Source organism: Alligator mississippiensis, chromosome 2 (genome assembly GCF_030867095.1).
Source record: "Alligator mississippiensis isolate rAllMis1 chromosome 2, rAllMis1, whole genome shotgun sequence".
NCBI lineage: Eukaryota > Metazoa > Chordata > Crocodylia > Alligatoridae > Alligator > Alligator mississippiensis.
Window position 1 is genome coordinate 191,200,150 of NC_081825.1, and position 23,173 is coordinate 191,223,322.

General features: G+C 42.8%; 1 protein-coding gene across 4 annotated transcripts in view; it reads left to right on the forward strand.

Moving 5' to 3' along the window:
• HPS5 (HPS5 biogenesis of lysosomal organelles complex 2 subunit 2) overlaps positions 1-14,602 on the forward strand; it is a 47,925-nt gene extending 33,323 nt beyond the window's left edge. For 2 of the 4 annotated variants that reach the window (XM_014602214.3, XM_014602213.2), the window contains exons 15-24: positions 424-492; positions 1,054-1,694; positions 1,920-1,967; positions 5,800-5,920; positions 6,184-6,339; positions 7,170-7,289; positions 8,616-8,729; positions 9,736-9,842; positions 10,641-10,926; positions 12,408-14,602. In XM_014602214.3, coding sequence (XP_014457700.1) covers positions 424-492; positions 1,054-1,694; positions 1,920-1,967; positions 5,800-5,920; positions 6,184-6,339; positions 7,170-7,289; positions 8,616-8,729; positions 9,736-9,842; positions 10,641-10,926; positions 12,408-12,468 — 1,723 coding nt within the window. In that variant the 3' untranslated portion in view covers positions 12,469-14,602. Of the gene's footprint in view, positions 1-423; positions 493-1,053; positions 1,695-1,919; positions 1,968-5,799; positions 5,921-6,183; positions 6,340-7,169; positions 7,290-8,615; positions 8,730-9,735; positions 9,843-10,640; positions 10,927-12,407 lie in introns of those variants that run through there. The other 2 variants (XM_059722608.1, XM_006263487.4) reach the window with 2 other exon arrangements.
• Positions 14,603-23,173: the final 8,571 nt, after the last annotated feature.

Below are 23,173 nucleotides of genomic sequence, written 5' to 3' on the forward strand. Positions count from 1 at the left end.
GCCAACCAGTATGTTGGTTCATCCCTAGTTTTATCGCCCTTAGAAGGGTTGTTTAGCAGCAGTAAGAAAACACTGAACATTTGTGAGTTGTCATATGATTTAAAGAGCAAGAGCCAAATTGTTAAATTGCCAAATCAGTTAGCTGTTTCAAGTAATGCATTCATTATTGCAGCTTGATGTTTTTCCTCTTCTTGGTTATCTCTGTTAATGTTTGACATGAAGTGAAAAGGCCACTGAGGTTGTGTTAATGCTTGCTACTCTATTAAACTAAACTGTAACTTCTTTGGATTCAGAATCATCTTTCATTGAAAGTTAGAGAACTGTAGTTTTATAACAGAATTAATGCTATATCTTTCTTACTTCTTAAAAAAGATCCTTCTTTAGATTGTTATATGACAGTGTTACCTTCATATTTCTTTCCAGAGTGGAGCAAAGCCAGCCTCCAGAAGTGGACCAGCTAAGAGACCTCAAGGTAGCAACAGTAGAAGCTATGTAAGTGAAAAGCATGTAAAGTCTATATTGGACTCTGCTAGAAAGTTGCTCAGTTCTTTATATCTGCAATAAATTATGGTGGGCAGATGATGATGTATCCAGATATAGTTTAATGCCATCTTTAAGGTTACAGGGGTGTAGGTTGTAGCTGTGTTGGTCTAAGGTACGGCTACAACCTACACCCCTGCAACATGGAAGATATTGAATTCAGCCATCTGAATCCTTAGACCATCATTAAGGTTATTATTTCAGTAGTGGGGCTTTTCTCCACTAAGAAAGAAACCCCACAGGAAGATTGCTGAGAAAACAGGACTTCAGAGGCAGATGTTGGTAGCTGTCTGCTAAGTTATAGGAAATGCATTTGGGGGTGTGGCCTGCAAACATATTTGGAAAATTGTTATGACTTTTCTCCCATTTTAAATTGCGTGTCCTAAGTGCTCAAGGAAACTCTGTTGTCTAATAATGTGCTGCTTGTTCATTAGCTTATGTCATATATGTAATAAGTTAACTTTGGTATCTCTTAGCAGTTATGGAAAATTCACCTTTTTTGTTGTTCTCCAGAGTCAAACTCCAGGATCCTCTTATATTGTTAGAACCACAATGCTTGAAGGAGGTATTACAGGAGTGGTTTTTGTACCTGGAAGAAACATTTGCCTTCAGAGAGCCTTCCATTTCAGATGACAGTTCATCCATTACAGATGATGGCTTATCTATTAAGCAAGACAAAACTATGTTTGCTGAAGAACAGAGTGAAGGCTTGGAAGAAAACATTGAACTACCTCAAAATAACGAAGTTCACGTAGACAAAGGAGAGAGTGGTGCCCTGGAGTACAACATGGAAAAGAATGAAGCTAGCGAAGCTCATGCAGGCAAAACTGTATGTGAAAATGATGCCACTGCAAAGGAAACCTTGGATCATTCTTTTAGAGTGTATCCTCCATGTTCTATACCGCAAGAGGTGCATAAGGATCTAGTTGAGTTGACAACGTTGTGTTTTGAATTAAACGTGTTTGCTTGTGAGAGCAAGCCTACAAAAGAAAGCTCTGAGCAGCGTTTGCCATTAACAACTTTATGGGTTTTGGCTTGTAGGTTTATACAAAGCTACTTCTTTCTCTTGGATTTAAAAAGACTAAAGGATTTCATTATAATCAATTATGCCAACAGTCCCAATATTTGGGAAACTTACATTGAAGGATTGAAAGGTAACTAGCATGTGTGTTTTGTAGGGGTTTGGGATGATATTTTTCTGTCAAGTGAATTGATAGAACTGATAGTCAACTGCTAGTTTTAGGTTTTGTTCTGGAAAAATTCAGATTCTAAAATATCAGACCTTGAGGACAGCCTCTTCTGTATCATCTCTGAAACAAATGTTGCCAGTGCCCTCATTTCTTTCTTTTTCTTTTTCTTTTTTTTTAAACGAACTAAAGCTACAGAAGAACTGATGGCTCCTGAGGGGCTATGCTTCCCCTTGTTTGGTAATTACACTGAAATTATTTCTTAACAAGTTAATTTAATCGATAATGCAGTTTCAGGTAGTTGAATACTGCAGTAATAATGAAACCAGTTGAAATGAAATATGCACACTTTATAAAGAGCAATTGCAGAGCATATTGGTCCAGAAATCAAATAGTTTTCCCATTTCTGCTAATCACTTGAAAACATTCCAGTAACCTCAGGGATAAGTTTAGGCACATGTATGCCTTTGTTTTTTTTCAAAGCTTAGATAGCAGGGCTCCTGTAAAGATAAAACAGAGAATTTAGTACTGTTCTAGTTACTGACATACAGAGTTGATCTGCCCAAGCACACTTTTCTCCAGAAGTCATTTCTAACATCTGTGCAAACCCATTTCCTAGATGTATCTGAACAGAATTCGTTCTGTTTTTTATAGCTGAAGTAAAAGCTTATATAGATCAGTCTCCAACTGAATGTGGCCTTGATTTTGGTAAAGAAGTTAAGCATCTGTTTACGTAGTACTTTGCTGGATGTAAGCCTATGGCTGACCATATGGGAATCTGTTCTCTTTTGGCTTGAGCAAGTTCTAGACTAGGGAAAAGTAATAGCTACATTTCTGCATTTCAAAGGACTGCTCACATGCAGGTGGTTTGTGGTCCTTGAGGAAATTGTGCTACGTTTTCCATGTTCATAGATTCATAAATGTTAGGGGCTAAAAGGGGCCACATGAGATCATCTGGTCAGCCCACCTGTGCTTGGGCAGGAAAGACTGCTGGGGTCAGATGGCCCCAGCAAGGTGAGAATCCAGATGTTTTTTGAAGATTTCCAGAGTAGGTGTGTGTACCATCCCTGGGGTAAGTCTGTTCCAGACCCTGGTCACTCGAACTGTAAAGAAGTTTTTCCTTATGTGCAATCTAAAGTGATCCTCTAGCAATTTACAATTGTTATTCCTTGTCTTCCCTGGAGTGCCTTGGTGAACAGATGCTCCCCCAGATCCTGATGTGCACCCCTTATATACTTATAGGCTTCCACCAAGTCCCCTCTAAGTCTTCTTTTCTCCAGGCTGAACAGTTCCATGTCTCTCAGTCTTCCTGATTTGGCCTGCTCTCCAGATCTCTAATCATACGTGTAGCCCATCTTTCGACTCTCTCAAGCTTCTCCACATCCTTCCTGAAGTGTGGAGCCTAGAACTAGACGCAGTATTCCAGCTGCAGCCTCACCAAAGCCAAGTAGAGTGGGAAGATGATATCCTTAGTCTTGCTTGAGATGCATCGGTAGATGCATGTCAGTGTCTTATTTGCTTTGCCGGCTACAGCATTGCATTGGTGGCTCATGTTCATTCTATGGTCTATCACGACCCCCAGGTCTATTTTGGTTGTGGTGCTACTAAACGTAGCGCGGCCGAGCCTGTAAGTGTGCTGCGAATTATTTCTCCCCAGATGGAGCACTTTACATTTCTCGGTATTAAATGTCATCAGGTTTTGATCTGCCCACCTTGTGAGCCAGCCCAGGTCAAACTGTATCCCCAGCCTGTCCTCCATAGTGACCACACTCCCCCATAATTTGGTGTCGTCCGCAAACTTTGCCAGTACACATTTAACACCCAAATCATTAATGAATATATTGAAAAGCACTGGTCTAAGTACTGAACCCCGAGGGATGCCACTGATCATCATGCGCCATGTTGACACAGTTACATCTATTAATACTCTCTGGGTCCTGCCTTGGAGCCAGTTTCCAGCCACCTGAGTGTTAAGTTGTTGAGCCTGCAGTTCCCCAATTTTTCCATGAGGATGTTATTGGAGACCAAGTCAAACGCCTTTTTGAAATCCAACTATATGACATCAGCCTCATCTCCCTTATCCAGGTGGCACGTTACCTGATTATAGAAGGAAATGAGGTTGGTTAGGTATGGCCTGCCTACAATGAAGCCATGTCAGCTATCTTTTAGAGTGCTGCCTTCAGTTGGACTACCACTAATGGATTCTTTGATCTTTTTTTCCAGGATTTTTCTAGGGATTGAGGTCAAACTGATTTGCCTGTAATTCCTTGGGGCTTTTTTCTTCTGTTCTTGAAGACAGGCACCACGTTGGCTGTCTTCTAACCTTCTGGAACCTCTCCCAAGTGCCACAAGTTCTCAAATAGCTTTGCCATTGGCCGTGTGATGACATCAGCCAATTCTTTTAGCACTCGTGGTTGTAGTTCATCTGATCCTGCTGACCTATAGATATCTAGCCTCTCCAGATATTCCCTCATGAGATCTTCGCCAGCTATGGGTGAGCGATCATCCCCACCTTGATCATCTTTTATCATGTCAGGCAGGAAAACACCCTTAGACTGGTGGACTGCCGACGCGAAGTACTCCTTTAGGAGTTCGGTTTTCTCTTGGGTGTCAGTTATCAGCTGTCCCATTATGTTCAGCATGGGTTCTCTGTTTCCCTTATTTTTTCTCTGACTTCCTACATATCTAAAGAGGGACTTTTTATTGTTTTTGATTTCTGTTGCCAGTTTGAATTCGGTTTTTGCCTGTTTTTCTGATCTCCCTACAGGTGCGGGGCTATTGCTATGTAGTCCTCCTTGATGGTAATTTCCAACTTTCATCCCTTATAAGCATCTCTTTTCAATTTCAGGCAGTCCATGACTTCTCTATTGAGCCAAGGGGGTGTCTCAGCTCCCTTGCTACCTTTGTTACAAACAGGAATTTACTTCCTTTTTGCTTCGAGGATCACATCCTTGAGGAGCAACCACTCAACTTAGACTCCCTTCCCCACTGGAACATGGTCCCGCAGGGCCTCACCAACCAATCTCCTAAACTTGTAGAAGTCTGCTTTCCTAAATTCAAGGATTTCTACCCTGCTCACTGAGTTCCCTGTCTTGCAATCAATGGAGAAGGTGATTGTCTCATGGTCACTGTCGCCTAGCTTCCCCTTGATCCTCAGGTTGCTCACTAGATCATCTCCTTTGGCCAGAACCGAGTCCAGGAGTGCCTTACCCCTGGTTGGCCCGTAGACTTCTTGAGTCAGACAGAGCTCTTCAATGCAAGTAAAGAAGCTTTGTGACTAATCAGATCTAGCTGAGTGCTCTTCCCATGAGATGTCTGGGTAGGTAAAGTTGCCCATGATGACCGTGCTCCAAAAGTGTGCAGCCTCTGCCAGTTCTCTAGAGAATTCCTGATCGAGGTCTTCCTCTTGGTTCAGAGGTCTGTAATAAACTCCTATAGTCCAATCTCCTTCACCATGCTCTCCCCGTATTTTAAGCCAGAGGGTCTCCAGTTGCCCTTCTTTACTGCCAATCTCCGCTTTTAGGGATGTGTACTGCTCCTTTACATAGAGAGCTACACCCCGACCCTTATTCCCCATATGTTACTATCTATGAGGTCAGCAACTGAATTCCCCAGTGACTTGAGGAGAGTTCTATTGGCAGTCAACATTTGCTAATTGTACTCTCTTAAGAAAAGTTAATAACATTGTGTTAAAAAGTAAAGAGTCTGTTCAGTGCACAGGAAGCTGAACATTCTCCAGCTATGTATTATTTTATATGATATGCAGAAAGAAGCAAATCATCTTAAGCCTAAAGAAAAGAAAAAGTGGAAAACATTTTTGGGTTGAATTTTTTAAAATAAAAATGTACCCTCTACAAAAATACTATGATGATGGTAACTTTGTTTTAACACTATTACACTCTGAGTGTTTGAGTTTTAGCATTGTTTGTGATGTATTTACTTGTTGGCTGTTGATTGGAAATAGGTTTTCACAACAGACAAAGAGCAGAGGAAGTTATATGTCTAGCTTAGCATATATGTCTAGCTTAGCATGAGAGAAACCTCACAACTGATTCAAGGATTTCTGTTTCAGAGCTGACACACAGTAGTCCAGTGACTTCGGCAATGGAAAATGGCGATATGTTGAAAACATTAAAATTATTAAATGACCTGAGACCCTGGGATAGCCCTCTGTTACTGGCACACGTCCAAAGGTCTGTGGCTTATGACTTCCTTTTCTGAGTATTGATGATTTTTGACAAAGTCAATACATTTTTTTTCTTTGCCATACTCTGGATTCATATTCCTGCTAGCCTCTTTAACAGTATGTGAGATTTTTATAGTTAACGTTCTATCAGAATTTGAGAGCTGTGTTTCTAAGAGACTGGAAAGTGAATTAGAATTTTGTAATTCTTATATTATCTAAGTGACAGCAGTCTTTCTGCAATTTGGCATTAAAGGTATCTGTTTTGTACAGACTCTATGAGAAGTTTGGAGAAACAGCTCTGAGGCCCTTGATCAAGTTCTACCCGTCCATCTTGCCTTCTGACATCATGCAGCTTTGTAGACATCACCCTGCCCATTTCCTGGCATATTTAGATAGTCTTGTAAAATCCAAACCAGAAGACAAAAGGTAAAATGTCTATACATATGCTGTGTGCCTTTGTTTTGGGAAATGTTTCCATAACATAAAAGATATTTGTCATGCAGATGTGTGTTTTTTTTATTTAATTTAACCGGTACCTGAAATATTGAGTAGAGCTTAATGCACAATAGTTTTTCATTCTGCCAGTTAATTTCTTCATGTGTTCCTTGCCCTAACAACAGTCCTGTTTATAAAGTAGTTCCTTTTTTACCTAGCTTTTCTTAGTTATTCTTTAAGGAGAACTGTGATTTAATGGATTAACTGTATCCAGGAGTGAATAAAAACTGTTTAACATGCAGAACTCAAATGTGTATATATACTGTTACTGATTACTGAAGGCACCAGAATTTATTCCAAGCATAATTCACCTAAGTGCCAAAACTCACTTCATCTTTCTGATACTGATCCATGACATTTAAAATGTTGTGTATGTGTGCGCATGTGCATATATGTAATCATGCATATGTGCTTAAGCACTCACACTCCCTCACTGACTCTCATTCATTCTCTCTAACTCAGCACATCTACACATGCCTTCATGAGCTATAATTATGGTACTAAATTAATGCACGGTAATTGGCACTACTGCGCAGTAGAATTGGCACACGTCTTTTATGTGATGCTAATGCTTAGTAGACTAATTCTGCTGTGCACTAGCACAGCTTTCGCCATGATGTGCTGATGAACAGTAGAATTAGTCTACTGCGCTTCTAGCGTGTTGTGTAAACATGCTCCTCTGTCTCTAATATACCTGTGCTTTCACATGTCCATATTTGGTAAATTTGAAAGCAACTGCCTTCCTGCCAACTTTTGTCTAGGGCATCTCTGCTTAGATCACTTCTTCAGCCTGAATCCTTACGACTAGATTGGCTAGAATGGGCAGTTTCTTATGATGCACCACAAAAAGCAAACACTGTGGATGCTGAGGGAAACCCCAGGTAAGTTTGTTTGGTTTTTTTGGTTTTGTTTTTTTGTGCGTCCCGCCTGGTTTCTTTTCCAGTAACTTGAATGAGTATGACTGTGACCTCACAGACTCAAAATACTCAGCAGAAGTAACCAGTATTTTAAATATTTTTCTATATACATGGAACGGTCTGTTTGCTAACCATTTACATTCACATTTATGAAAATGTCATCTCATTTACAAGAGTCATTTTTAAAGTTCATGTTCTCTGGAAACATATTTGAAGAGTTTGAAATTTCCTGCTGGCTCAGTTTGAATGCATGCACACTATGTACAAAGATGTGTATGATATTTATGCTAGGGCTGTGTGAAGCTTCGGTCACTGATTAGATTCAGCAGAGATTCAGCCCGATTTGGTGGCTGAATCTCTGAATCCAAATCAAATCGGGAGACCCTTTAATCTCTCAGAATCGAATTGGAACCCTCTGAATTGATTTGGAAAGTTTCAATGATTCGGTCATAGACACAGCTTTAAATGTTTTTTCTACATACCTCAAGGTACCAGGTGGCTCGTGAATGCTGAGATGCTGAGGCAGATGAAGCATCCCACAGGAGCGCCGGGGGGTCCTCAGCGTGCTTGGCAGCAGACCCAGAAGTGGACCAGAAGCTCCTCCGGTCCACTTCTGAGTCCACTGGAGGGGGGGCCCCACCCACGCCCCAGCTCGGCAACTGATGCCTCCTAGGTCTTGGGGGGGCACCTGGGATCCCCCCCACAGCCGATCACTGAGCCGGGGGGGGTGCTGATCACCGAGCTGGGGGTTCCCCTGCACACTCAGTGGTGCACCTGGAAGTGGACACTCCATCCGCCCCACCATCGCAGTGTTCACAAGCCACAATTGGTACCTCAGGGTATGCAGAAAAAACATTTAAAGCCGTGTCTGTAGCCAAATCGCTGGTTCTCTGAATTGGCATTGAATCTTCAAATTTGGATTCAGCCCAATTGAATAGGGACAGTGATCCAAATCAATGAATCGAATCGCTGTCCCTGATTTGGGCCAAATCTGAATCAAATACGGCCCATTTCACACACCCCCTCATTTATGCTACTTTTGAAATAAAAAAAGCCAGGCTAACATTTGAGCTGGCAGAGGAAGAAGAAAAAGTTAACACGAGTCCAAAGAAGGGAAACTGAATATATTAATCTCTGATTTATTTATTTATTTATTTATTTATTTTAGTATGATCAGACTTGTCTTTCACATTAAGCATTCCTGTCTTGTATATTTGGCCGCTTCGTAGAATTTTTTAAAACTCAGAAGAATATTAACCTTTAACTTGTTAATTAATATCTTTTTTTCAGCCCACGTTCACACTTGTTTACCTGGGGATATAGCCAACTGATTTTGCTTCTCATTAAACTCCCAGCTGATTTTGTAACTAAAGAAAAGATGGCTGACATCTGTAAGTCACATGGGTAAGCCAGTAGTTTGATTTACTGCTAAGCTAAGATTATTCTTGATGCTTATTTAGTTGACATTTTGGCCCACTGAACCTACAGATGAAAGTCAGTGTGTTCCTTGTCAGCACTAACTTCATTTAAATGAAGTATTTTATGTCTGGCTTTTGTGGAAATGACAGGTACAGGTTATGAATAGCCAAAGTAGTCACAGAAAACATATCTATGCAGTTTTGTCTTGCTTTCTAGCTAGAAGTGTTTAATGTGAAAAAGAAGTAATTGTACAGTAATCGTACTTGGCTGGGATCACTTGGATTTGCTTTACCAGTGAATGCTTATTACCTTTTTGGTTTTGAGGTATCACTTGATGAAAAGCTGTGCTGTTTAAAGCAGTGAATAGCAGATCTTGAGCACTGCTGTTATACCTCAGGGATGTTCGACTGGTGGTTTGTGGATCACATGTGGGCTCCTTCCCAGCTGCCACTCCCTTCATTGCTCCGTGGCAGCTGTTGTTTCCAAGTTCCTTCCCCCTCCTTGACTTCCTACTTCTACCTCTACTACTGGGGATGGGGTGGAGCAGTGGAAAGGGCAGTGTACCTATGCAGTGTGTTTGGTGTGAGAGGGGGCTGCGCTCATCATTTGGGGTGCACAGCAAGGGAGGAAACCTGGGTGCTCAGCGGCAGAGGGGTGAGCTGCCTGCACAGCATGGTTGGCCATGACAGGGGGTGAGGCTGTATGCGTGGCAGGAGGGAACCAGACTGGTTGGGTGGCCCATGCAGTAAATGGCCCCTAGGTCTTTAGCTGCCTTAGTGTGTAGCCCCCAGCTGCCCAGAAGTTGGACAGCCCTGTTATGCCTTTTGGTTCTCTGCTCCAAAAGGTATGTTGTAAGCCTATTGCTTGTTGTTCCTGGGACTTGCTTGTCTTGGTCCTTACTGAGGTGTTTGTAAATCAGCATTTAATTATCATTTGGCTCTACTTTAGACCAACTGTTTTATTCCTGGAAATCTTTGCTCTCTTATTTAAGCTTCTGGCCCGGATATCTTTCACTTTGTTTGGAGATGGATAGAAGAAAAGAAGCCTTTACTAACATTGTTCATTTGGATGATATGAACCTGTTAGATGAAGAACATGGTTAGTGAAACTTAACATGTGTGTGCACATTTTTATGATGCATATGAATACTTTTTATGTACTGATGGCCTGCCAGTTTCAGAGAAATGTTTATCCAGAGTTGATTTTTTTTTTTTTTAAACAGTTGCTTGGTGAATGGTACAATGTAAATGTAACAGTATATAAGTCAGTGTGATGCTCCTTTGCAGTTTGATTTTTTTTTCATCTTCCAACAAAATTACACAGCAATGTTTCCATTATTTTAAAATGGCAGCCTTGTCATCAGAGTGGTTCAAATGTCTTGATATTTTAACCAGGTTTCTTTAACTGCAGCAGTGCCTTTTAATTTGTTGCATGTTGCCACATATCTTGAAGAATCCTCCAGTTTGCTAGAACCAATTCTTTCATGAGATGCAGTGATTTGCTTAGTGGGTCAGGTGGTGGAATTTCACTAAAAAATCTACAGTGTCTATTTTGTATAATCTACAACTGTAGTGACAGTCAGAAAAGCTTAGTCTGCATCATAGTTCTAGATACCTTGATATCCCAAGGTAGATTCAGGACCCTTGGGTTCATGCAAGTTCATTAAAAGTTTAATTGTAATTTTTTCAAATATTTCATAGACATTAGGGCTGGAAGGGACTTCGGAAGATCATTGAGTTCAGCCCCCATACTTTTATATTTTAAGATATAAAAGTAGATTTGATGTTAGAATACAAGCTGCTGTTTAAATACAGGAAGATTAAAAACGGCTGAGCTTGTAGGAGGCTTACCTTCATAGATAATCAAATGTTAATATATATTAATTTTATGTTTTAGATTCACTTCCAGAGACTATGGACGAATGGAAGTTCCTTCTCCACCTTGCACAGAGTCACAGCACGGGTCCCCACCATGCTGGTGCACAGAATGGGAATACTGTCAGCAATGGCAGCTCTGATTGGTCTAACTGCATCACTGTTGAAAATATAGCTCTCTTGTTAGCAAAGGTGATTGGGCCAGATAATGCATTGCCACTATTGCAGGAGTGTGGCTTGACAGTCGAATTGTCTGACAGATTTACCAGGGTCTGCGAGATACTGAGAATTGCAGAAAAAAGGCAGAGGTAAATGCTGTGTGTCTGTAGAGATCAGAGGGTGATTGGTGCTTTACTTGTGATCATCTTATTTTTGGTTTTTAATAAATTTAGAAAAAGGCCAAAACACTTTTGATTCATCCCCAGAAGCTTAAATGTTAATTTTAAATGTTAAAAACACCTAAGAATGTCTCCTCCCAATTTAACATGGTAGACATGTATAGCTTAAAAATGGAGTGTATATAAATAAAAAATAAATGACAATAAATGTTTCCTAAAAAGGAGATCATTGGCCAAAATCTCTATTCAGTATTTACAACCCGAGAACTGTAGTATTGTAAGCATGCCTTCTCTTGTCTTCAGTTGCTTGAATGGTAGCTTTGTAAATGCTGTTGGAGTCCAAAGTCACACTTAAAGTGTGGAATTTCGAAGTCTCTTTACACAATAGTTCTTCCCTGTGAAGAGCCACTCTTAATTGTCTTCCTTAGTGCACCAAAAAAAAAAAAAGCATTCACTCTTTTCCAAAAACAAATTTCTGGAGGGTGGTAGTTTAAAAGTTTCTGTTGAAACCTCTGTCACTTCAGTATTGAGGGGTGGGTGTAAGCAACAGAAATAACCTGGAATCTCAATAAGAACCTGGAGCCCAAATAATAAACTTAATGAAGAAAATATTCCTGCAGTGTTTTGCTGTGTGTCACTTATGCACCCCATTCAAGTCAGAGAAGAAAAAAGCCAGAAGTGGGGATGTAGCAGACCCTTAGTACACATTACAGTGAAGATGCGATCAGTTAATTAATCGCATCTTAGTAGTGACCTGGTCACATATTCATTCAATTAATGGTGCAATAAAACTAGGAATAAGTGACAAAGGTTACACAAAATATGCATAATAACTTGGTCACGGGTTCCTATCATGTGTTTAAATAAATGTGTGGCCGGTGCTCCCAAATTTCAGAGCACGCTCCTTGAAGTGTGCTCTGGAGACTGGCAGCACTGGTCAGCTGATTGAGGGTCCCAGCCTGGGGAGCATTGTGAGCTCTCCTAGCTGGGAGACCTGATTAGCTGATGGTGTTCCCAGCCTTGGGAGCATACAATGCACTTCCATGGCTGAGAGCCCCCGTCAGTGTTTGAGCTCAGGGGGAGCACCATGTGCTCCAGGGGCTGGGAACTCGGTCAGCCAAGAGAGCTCCCAGTCTCATGAACAAAGATTGCTAGTGCAGTGGGGAGCCCTGGATCGTGATCTTGGGCTCCGCTTGCACCAGCAATATGGCATGGTGGCATCTGATGTGCAATCGTGTTTCTTGCCATGCGCATGTGGCATGATGGGAAGCATGACAGTTGGGATCATGCATCAGATCCCATTGTGCTTTTTGAATACTTGTCAGTGGCCTTAGATTCATGTTTAGACATCTTCAGCTGCTTCATCTGACTAGTCACCTATTTCAGAGACATTTAACTATTGAACCTCTAATTGTTTATGGTTGATCTTTCTTTTTGCATTTTTCTTACAGAGCCCTCATTCAGTCCATGCTGGAAAGGTGTGACCGGTTTTTGTGGTCTCAGCAGACATAGCAAACGATCCCTGAAAATATTGAAAAGAAGTTCTGTACTGTACATATTATAAATTAAAGTGCCTCTTAAACTGCATAACCTCTTAAAGAGACAGAATCCTATTGAGAAAATAATATATTCAGCCAAATTGCATGAGAAAATTTACCTGAGCTAAATTTACTTCCATAATACTTCCTGAACAGCTTAACATTTGCATCTATAACAAGTTGTAGGATGTCTTAGATGAAAGTAATCCAATGCTTATGCTGAAATTAGGCCTACATGAGTCTGAATATTTCACACTGAAGATTAAAACTCCTGAAGAAATTTGCTAACAGCACTGCATGAATTAAGAGTTGGTTAGGAGTTTACTCCTTTGAACATCAAATTAGACTTTGAAGTACTCCTTTGCCTTGATCAACTCTTTTCTGTTCATAATGTAAACTTTCAAATGACTAATTCAGTGTACATTGCAAGCATGAGCTTACCCCCTCTCAGAAATACTTAAGCCACATTCCCATCTGTCTTCTTTTTGACTGTTCATTTTTGCAAATAGTTACAGTGAGTGCATGCAAGGATGCAGATTTTTCCCAATAATACAGACTGTCTACTCTTGCCACTTAAAAAAGACATTATTTTTGCCTCTTATGACTGGAATAAAGTAATCTTATGCAAAATGGATTGCATATAGTTGAATAATACATTAAGATATTAGATAACAAATGGCATTTATAAATATACAATTGAAAAATGGGCAAACACAAATTTCCTAAATTGCATGCATCTATTATAAAACATGATCTCTGATTTCTTGTGTAAAGTGCCAGTAGACTTTTTGAGATGTCAGTATTGCTCTGACTTTTTTTTTTTTGATCTTTTCAGAAAATGAGAGAACTGCATACTTTTTTAAATTGCCTGTTTTAAAAAGCTGAAAGTACTAACAAATATTTTAGAGAGAGACTGTCAGGCTAAAAATCCTGTGGCTTTTTTAAAGAAGTCTTAACCTCTTCTTAGAAGCATTAAAATACTAGATTTGAATCATTATACATCTAGTTTTACTGTTTCATTCCCAAAAAATACGCTTTGCACCTTACCGTTTACCATTTTTGTACACTTTATTTCAGCTGAGATGGAGAACATAAAGAAAAGATGCTTCTAGTTACAGCCCATTTTCATTTTAGGCTCTCACTTCCTACCACAGTACCATAATGTCTGGATTTATGGTCATGTCGTGCCCTCCCCCCTGCCTCCCCAAAATCTTTTTAAAAAGAGATTAATAACTCTTTTAAAGTTACTTTTTCCCAGTTTTTCTGTCAAAACTAAAACTTTGTCTTTAATGACAGTATCACTTTAAAAGCAAGAGCCTTTATCTCTTTTTACATGCGCATTTTGGTCTCCATTTGTTCCATTTCAAATGAAGGGTTTTATTTTGGGGGGGAAAATAGATTTTAGCTCCTCATGTCATTTTCATGTTCAGAGGTGTAGTGTGATTGTATGAAACTGCAGATGGATGCGTAACCATTTTCTCTTGCATGCTAGAAGACTTGCTGCCTTCTGTGGAGGGATTGGTAGCTTTTCTGGACAGGTTAAAAGTCCACAGGCATGTGCCCAGTAGCGGGCTTTTCATAACTTAATCTTGCTTCATAGGGAGGAAAAACACCAAAAGCGATTTTTCAGCTTGAATTGTTTTGGGGGTTTGGTTTAAAAAGAAAAAATAAAGCACCATCTTGTAACCTAAAGCACACCATGGTCTTGTAATATGATAGGTAGGTACTCCTTAGTTGTTACCCTGCCTTCACCACTGATAAGCTGCCAGGCTTTGAACAATTAATTTCACTTTTGTGTGCCTGTTTCCCTACCTGTAAAAAAACAAACAAACAAAAGCCTACTTCTACCTCAAATGGGTGTTGGGATTAATTAGTACAGTTTTATGCAGCACTTTGAGGAGGGTGTAACAATCTGTATACATTCTGTCACCCATCTCAGGAGAACTCATACATGGTGCATCATAGAAAACTATAGATGTCTCCTCTCTTAGAAGACAAAGTAACAGAACAGCTGACAACTTGTATACCTGTCCTTTTTATAACTTGTTTTTGTACACCTTCATAATGCTGATTTTTTTAAAAACAATAAATCGTTAATTTTCTGTTCACATACTTGTTTTTTTCTATTTTACATACGTTCATACAAACCACTTTAAAGCAATATTTGCTAAACCTTTGACACTTAAGATGAGCTTGTGTTTCAACTAACACAAACGTCATTAGAAAAAGCACCAGACGGGATGTGGATTTTGTTACTGAGTGGGTTGGGCTTTGTAATATATTGCTATTTTTCCGTGTTCCAGGTTTTTTCTGTAAGATGAGAATCATGTCATTTACCCATTTAAGTAAATTGCTTGGGGATCTGTATGAACAACCCTTTAAACATGCAAGGTGGTAGCACAGCCTATAGATGGTGCATGTGTTCCATTAGTATCTTAAGCGCGTCTCCCATTAGGAGAATGTTGAAGATTAGATGTTACAATATGCTGTAGTCGGGAAATCCCAAAACTGGAATTACGTGCACCTCTTTAACTGTCCCTGCTCTATGTGCCTGGATACAATACAGTACACACATCAAAGATGATTAAATATTTGCTAATGCACTGTAACATGCAACCCTTCCCTATAATCTATATGGCACTTAATTTACTGTGTCTGAGGCCTATGCTGTATACGCAGTCTATAAACTACTCTTATGGACATGAAGCTTAGTTAATGAGGTCTGTGTCCCTGATCTCCTTACAAGGTTGGAGGAAGACTTACATAATTGACAGCCTACCCACTTCCTTGCTGGGGAAGGGGGTAGGCTCTCGATGTGCCAGCAGCTGTTGAAAAGCTGTCTGTGGACTTAGCAGGGGCAAAGGGAACTGCATTCCTCACCCCTGCCACCCCTAGTAATGCCAGGCAGGTTTTAGCGCTGCTTTTTAAAACCCTTGCAAGAGCCAGGGCTCTTTAAGCTGTGGTAGCTGTTCCCATGGGGGCAGCTTTGAGACAGCTGTCCCTATCGGGTTCCCTTGATCAGAAGAACCGGGCAGGGGTTCCTCCCTTCTGACCACGCAGAGTTCCAGCTGTGTTGGCCCATGGCAGCAGCAGGACTCCCTGATAGCTCATTCTTGGGTGAGTTATCAGAAAGTCAGCTGGTGTCCTTCCTTCCCCCTTGGGGAGGGAGAGCAGAGGATTGTGGGATTCTGGGGGAGGGCAGGGCTAGAGGCCCCTATAGCACTACATATAACTGAACAAGCACTGCATGGAGCACTGCAAAACCGAGGAGTTCCTCTTCAAAAATAGCCCTGTTTTCTGGCCTTTTTTCGGTGTCTTTTTAATGCCACAAGTAGCTTGAACAGCGGTATGCTCACTTTTTGTAGCGCTACAAGAGCATATTTAGTGCTACAGATGTTAATGCCTGTTTGTGACCTGGGAATCTTTAATTGCATGATTATATTAATGTAGAGAAAGCAAGAAATCGGGGCAATCAACTAGTTTCCTGAGAAGTTTATAATGCGAGAAGTGTGGGGATTAAGCAGGAAGAATTAGAATCTGTAGTACAATTGTGCAAGTATGATGTAATTGGGATAACAAACTTAGTGGGATATTTTCCATGCCTGGAGTACTGTGTGTCATGGATGGATTGACTTGTTCAGGAAGTACAGGCAGAGGGGAAAAAAGGTAGTGGCATTACTCTCCACAGGCAGGATGTATGCCTGTTCTGAGGTGTAGTACAAAACAGGAGGTAAGCCTGTTAAAAGCTTCTATGTCAAGATAAGAGGGAAAAGTGGCAAGGGTCATGTTACGGGTAGATGTCTATTATAGACCACCAAACAGGTGGAAAAGGTAGATGAGGCTTAATTTAAACAACTAACCAAAGTTTTCAAATTGCAGGCTCTGGTCCTTGCGAGGGCTTTACTTACTCTGACATCTGCTGGACTGCACAGGCAATCTAGCAAGTTCCTGAATGGTGTCACAGATAACTTCATGATACAGGTGGTAGAAGCCAACTCTGGGGAAGCTCTTCTCGTCATGCTGGTCACAATCAGGGAGGAATTGTTTAAAAATACAAAGGCAGAAGGTAACTTGGGTGACTGAACATGATGCAGTTCAAGATCCTAAGGAAAGGAAGGAGAACAACAGAATAAAGACATTGGACTTTAGAAAAGCAGACTGTAACATACTCAGGAAACTGGTGGAAAGGATCTTCTGGGTGGCTAGTTGGAGAGTAAGACAAGCCCAGTAAAGTTCCTGTACTTTAAGGAGGTCCTATTAGAGATGCAGGAACAAACTACTTCAATGCAAAGGAACAAAATGAAGTGCAGCAGCAAAGCCAGTCTGGCTAAACAGTGAGCTCTTTAGTGAGGGGTCATATAGACCTTTCAGTTCTGTGGCTGGAGAGCTACAAAGTTGCCTTGAAGGTGACCTCCAGCCAGGAGCAATAGGGGCCTGCTCTTTGGGGCCACCAATCATTAACAGGCTTCTCCACTCCACTGTCAGGCTATCCATGATCAGATTCAAAGAGGAATTCTACAAAAAGAGGAAACTTAGCTGTATTAGCATCACACAGGCATGCAAGGAGAAAATTGTGAAAGCCAAGGTATGATTTGAGATCCAACTTGGGAGGGGCATAAAAAGCAATAAAAAGGAATCTGCAAGTATGTCAGAATTTAAGAGGAAGGCCAAGGAAAGTATAAGTTCCTTGCTGAATGCAGAAGTCAATCTAGTAATGGAGGATGCAGAAAAGGTAGAAGTATTTAATGCTATTTTTACTTCAGCCTTCACAAGTAAGGTTGGCAAGTGCAGTTGGCAGCATGGATGGGGGAAAAGATAAGCATCTTAAAGTAGAGCAAAGTCAGGTTACAAACTACATAAAGAAGCTAAATGTTTTCAAGTCAGCAGGGCTGGATGGGATGCAACCTACAGCACTGAAGTAATTGACAGAGATAATTCTAGAGCCATTTGCTCTGAATTCATTTGTTAACTCTGAGGTTGGGTGAGGTCCCAGAGGAGTCAAAAAAGACAAATACAATGCCCATCTGTAAGAAAGGGAAGAAGAGGAATTATAGACCATACAGCTAGATCACAATACTAGGGAAGATTATGGAGCAGGTCATCAAGCAATCCATTTAAAAGCGCCTGAGGATGTTCCTGATCTTCCAGCATGGATTCATCAAGAGCAAGTCATGCCTGACCACTTTGGTTTCCTTCTCTAACAACGCTCTGTGGATGAGGTGTACCTAGATCTTAGTAAGGTTTTTGAAAATGTCATGGAAGACTACATTAATCATAAGCCAATACAGAAGAGATGAAAGTACTGAAAGATGGATTTATCAGTCTCAATGAGTAGTATCAATGACTGTTGATTTGGGAAAAGGTATTGAGTGGGGTTCCCCAGTGGTCTGTCCTGAGTCTGGTACTGTTTAATAGCTTCATTAATGATTTGGAGTATGGAATTTAGTGCACAATCAGCAAATTTACAGATGACATGAAGTTGCAGAATGACTTGGATAACCTTGGAGAAATGGTCCAAAATCAATTAAATGAAATTCAGTAAGAACTAGTGTGAAATCCTGCACCTGGGATGGAATAATTTGCATGTACAAGTACAGACTGGGGAATGGCTGGCTAAGCTGTAGAACCACAAAGAAGGATGTGGGGACCAGCAGATCATAATGTGAATATGAGTTAACTGCACTCTTGTTGCAAAAAAGGCGATAGCATACTGGATTGTTTTAATAAGAACATCACTTGCAAATCAAGGGAAGCAATTCTCCCAATTAATTCAGCACTGGTAAGGCTTCACCTGGAGTAGTGTGCCCAGTTTTAGCCTCCACACTTCAAGAAGGTTATGGATAAATTGTAAACAGTCCAGCAGAGATCTTCAAAAATGATTAGAGGTATGGGAAGTGTGACTTATATGAGGAAATGCTGAAAGAACTAGGGTTATTTAGTCTGGGGAACAGAAGAAGGGGGATTTGATAGCTGTCGTCAAATAGCTGAAGGGTGGTTATGCAGAGGATTCCACATGTCTGCAGGGGACAGGACAAGAAGCAATGGTTTTAAATTATAGCTCGGGAAATTTAAGTTGGATATTAGGAAGAACTTTCTCACTAGGAGGAGGGTGGTTAACATTAGAACAGACTATCTAAGAAGCTTATGAAGTCTGTTGGCAATTTCTGAGAAGAGGTTAGACCAGTGATATATTCAACCTTTTGGCCCCATGGGCCAGATAAATGGCATGGGCCAGTCTGCAGACTAGATCAGCCCTGAGGCCCTGCATCGCCCCCTCCTGCCCCTACACACTGGGATTGGGACCTGGTTGCCCAGTGCTGCTGCTTCCTGCCCCATGCTCTGGGATTGGACACCAGGTCCTTGCATCACACCCCCATCCACATTGAGATTGAGCTGTAAGGCCCAGTGCCACCCCGGCCCAGGCTTGCACACTGGGATTGAGTACCCTATCCATCTCTTGGGGCCTGGGGCTCCATGGGTCTGGAAATCTGGCAACAGGAGCTGGGCCACTAGTCCCCACTGCCATTTCCAGACACATGGGGAGCCCTTTAAGATGGATGAGACAGCACTGTAGGCTGGGGATTTAGCACCCCTGAGTTGGACAAATGACTTAGACAGGGATGGTCCTGCTTTAAGCAGGGTATTGGAGTTGATGAGCTTGTAAGGTTCCTTCCAGTCTTACTTCTGTATGATTTTATGATTCTATATATTATTGCAAGGCAAACACCTAAGACCAGAAATGAGAGCACAACAGTAAATTTAAACATGTTAGAAAGTGTTTGCGAAATTTTGCAAGATTAAAAAAAAGAAATTACACAAACCCCCCCCCCCCCCCCCACTCTCACCAAATGTGCACCTTACTCAAAAACTTTACATGCAGAACAGTTGACACTTTCAACATGGTCGAAATTTTAATGGGCTGAATGCCTCAAGTTTTCAATGGCTAAACACTACTTCACAGTATGGGGCCTTTGGCCCTGGGCATTTCTAAGGTAATAGTTTGGCATGCTGCACTGGGAAGTGAGTTATGACAATACAACCTTCCTTCATTAATGAACAGAGCAAATGCTAAAACACCAAGCAATCTTTAAATGCCAGCTGAGATTTGTTATTTTTTTCTCAATTCTTCCAAATTCAAATGATTAATCAAAGAACTTATTTAAGCATTTGGCTCTGACCCTGAAGCTATTACTGTTTTCATAACAAGAAAAACATGCTGTTTTTTGGTGGTTGTTTTTTTTTGCTTAAAGCAACAACCCCCACTTTCAGATTTCATAGACATTAGGGCTGGAAGGGACCTCAGAAGATCATCGAGTCCAGCCCCTTGGCAGGAAGTCAGCTAGGGTCAAGAGCTCGACCACCTGGGCAATAGCAGCCATCGCCTACTGGAATTTACCATCCAGCGCAGTATGTCAAGGGCCTGCAGCAAGGCAGCAGCCCTGGACTTCAGGAGGGCAGATTTCAATGAGGTAAGGAGAATAGTTGGGAAGGCACTGAGGTCCTGGAGGGGAGCTGAGTTGGGAGTCCAAGAAGAGCGGTCATTCCTTAAGGAGACAATCCTCCAAGCCCAAAGCGTGACAATCCCCATGCGCATCAAAGGGGGCAAGAGTGCTCAAAAGCCCCTATGGCTCACTAAAAGCATCTTGGAGTCGCTGTTGATTCCAAGATGAACATAGGCCACCAATGTGGGGACGCGGTCAGGAAGGCTAACCGCACCTCGTCACACATCCATAGATGCAACATGAGCAGGTCCAAGGATGTGATCCTCCCCCTCTATGCGACATTGGTCAGGCCGCAATTGGAGTACTGTGTCCAGTCCGCGCTTCAGGAGGGATGTGGACAACATGGAGAGGGTCCAGAGGAGGGCCACTTGCATGATCAGGGGGCAGCAGGGCAGGCCCTACGAGGAGAGGCTACGGGACCTGAACCTGTTCAGCCGCCCCAAAAGAAGGCTGAGAGAGGATCTGGTGGCCGCCTGTAAACTTGCCAAGGGGGACCAGCAGGCAGTGGAAGAGTCCCTGTTCCCCCGAGCACTACTGGGGGTAACAAGGAACAACAGCCATAAGTTGGCTGAGAGTAGATTCAGGCTAGATATCAGGAGGCACTACTTCACAGTCAGGGCGGCTAGGTCCTGGAACCAACTTCCAAGGGAAGTGGTGCTTGCTTCTACCCTGGGGGTCTTCAAAAAGAGGCTAGACAGCCACCTAGCTGGGGTCATTTGACCCCAGCATTCTTTCCTGCCCATGACAGGGGGTCGGACTAGATGCTCTGCTTAGGTCCCTTCCGACTCTACCAACTATGAAACTATGAAGAGATCCCAGAAAGATAAGTGTCAAACATTTCTTAAAAGTGTCCAGAGTAGATGCTTGCATTGTTACGTTCTCCTCCCTTGAATAATTGTCTTATGGTTGAAACCAAGCCTCAGAATTTGAGTCCAGCAATGGAATATTTTCAGAAAGCAATGAGTTACTAGAAAATAGCATAAGAAGGAACATTAGAGTTACCTGTGTCCAGGTCAGGGTGCTCCATTGCTGCTGTCTTTGATTATGTGGCAGATCCAGAAGGAAGCAGGGAGTAGAGTGGTGGATCAGGCAAGGAGACCAGCAGCAGTTAAGGTGGGAGGAAAGAACAGTATAGTGGACTGGACAGGGAAAGTAGATTGGAATCACCATCAGGGAGAGGATGGGACTTATCTTATGATATACCTGCAAAAAGGTGGGCCCCACTAGGTTCCAGGTTCTGGGAGAAGTCGAGATCCAAAATCTCTTACAATTTTTAATGATGAGCAATGCCTTCTGGGAAGTGGCTCTCACAGGGTCTGAATGATGCAAGCATGGAAGAGTAGAAACTTTGTTGTTTGCAAATGGATAGAGCTATGTAAGTTGGATAACAAAAGCACTTTCTTACATAAATGAGGTTTATGTTTCATTTTCAGTACCAAATTTAACTTGTCATTTTGTGGTCAAGATTCGCAATGGTTGCAGTGCTTCCAACACCTCACCCTGAGGCTTTCAGAAAAGCCCCAGAGCAAATGTCCTCCCTTGTGAATTGCATGTGCCTCTGTGTCCCAGCCAGCCCATACTCTGCCATAACATCCCACTGCCTGCACCCAAGCACAGAGACCCAGGAGTTGCACCATGTCCTGCTTGTCACTTTGTGTAAATCTCACCAGATGCTGTGGGACACCACAAGCACCCATATCTTTGCTGGCTGGACAGGCGATGCCCATGATGCTGCCCACATTTTCTGAAGCTCCCCACCTCCCAAGATGATGGAGAGCAGGTGCTATGCTCCCAGAGCCCCCAGTTTCATCATTGGTGGCATCAGCATCCCTCCCCTCATTATTGGTGACCCAACTTACCTCATCCTGCCCTGCTCATGAAACCCTACATGGGGCAGCTAGACTGCCAGGAGCACTTCAACAACTGCCTGAGAAGGTGGTCGCATGACTGTGGAGTGTGTTGTCAGCCACCTCAATGTGCACTGGGGGGCTCTCAGCACATGTGTCAAGGTGGAGGAGAAGAACCTGCTGTGACTTGCTGCCGCATGCATCCTCTACAACAGAGCTTTCCAAACTTTTCATGTTGGTGACACACTTTTTAGACATGCATCATTTCACGATACAGTAATTCAGTTCTGGGGGAGGGGCCAAGGGAAGCAGACGCGAGTAAGGGAGCTCCGCGGTGCCCTTCCACAAATTTTCTTCATTTCGCGCGACACACCTACACACTGCCGCCGACACACTAATGTGTCGCGGCGCACAGTTTGGAAAGCTCTGCTCTACAACATCTGTGAGATCAAGGGGTTCTTCCACAAAGCCTGGGCAGGGGCAGCACATTGCACGGACCAGGCATGGCAGGCCATACATGCTCAGCACAGGGATATCCCCCAGCCCTAGTACTCCAGGTGCAGCATGCCAAGTGCATATTGCCCAGGTACGTGGCAGCAGCGGCTGAGCCGCGGAAGTCACAGGGTTGCCTCTGTGCAGACCCAGTCCTGATGGTCTGTGCCCCCTCCCGCACGCCACCCTGACCTACCAGACGTGAGCCTCCTGCACTGGCTCCTCCCTGCTCAGGAGGGAGGGTGGTCTATGTTGGAGTCTGGGTGGCAGGAGCATGGCTCTGGCCTCAGAGGTGTGGTGTGCAGGTGCCAGAGTTGGGGTCTGTGTGGCTGTGCCCAAGTGTGGGAGTATGCGGGTCCCTGGCTGGGTGTGTGGGTGTCAGGGTTGGGATCTGTGGACCTGTGCCCAAGCACGGGGTGCAGGGCCATGGACCAGGGACTCAGGTGCCCAGGTACTGAGCTTGTGCAAGGGATACAGGTGCCTTCTTTCTTTTCACTGCTGCCTGTGACTGACAGATGGCTGGAAGCAGGAGGCATGGCTGGGGAGAGGGCTGTGCTGGCTCAGCACTGGGAGAGCCTGGGGGTGGATCCCACTGGGCACTCCACTGGAGCCATTGAGCATGGGCCGAGTGCGAGCATGCCTGCTGGTAAAAGAGAGGTAACAGGGGTTGCAAAGGCAAGGAAGCGGTGCCAGAGGACAGTGATCTAACTTGAATTGATAGGGAAACAGATGGCGCTTCTAGAAGCAGCTGTGGCCTACAATACAGCGCTTGCACTCCCCGGCTGGTGCTCGCAGGGTGGGCACCGGTGCTCCCACCTCCCCCCCCCCCCCCCCGCAT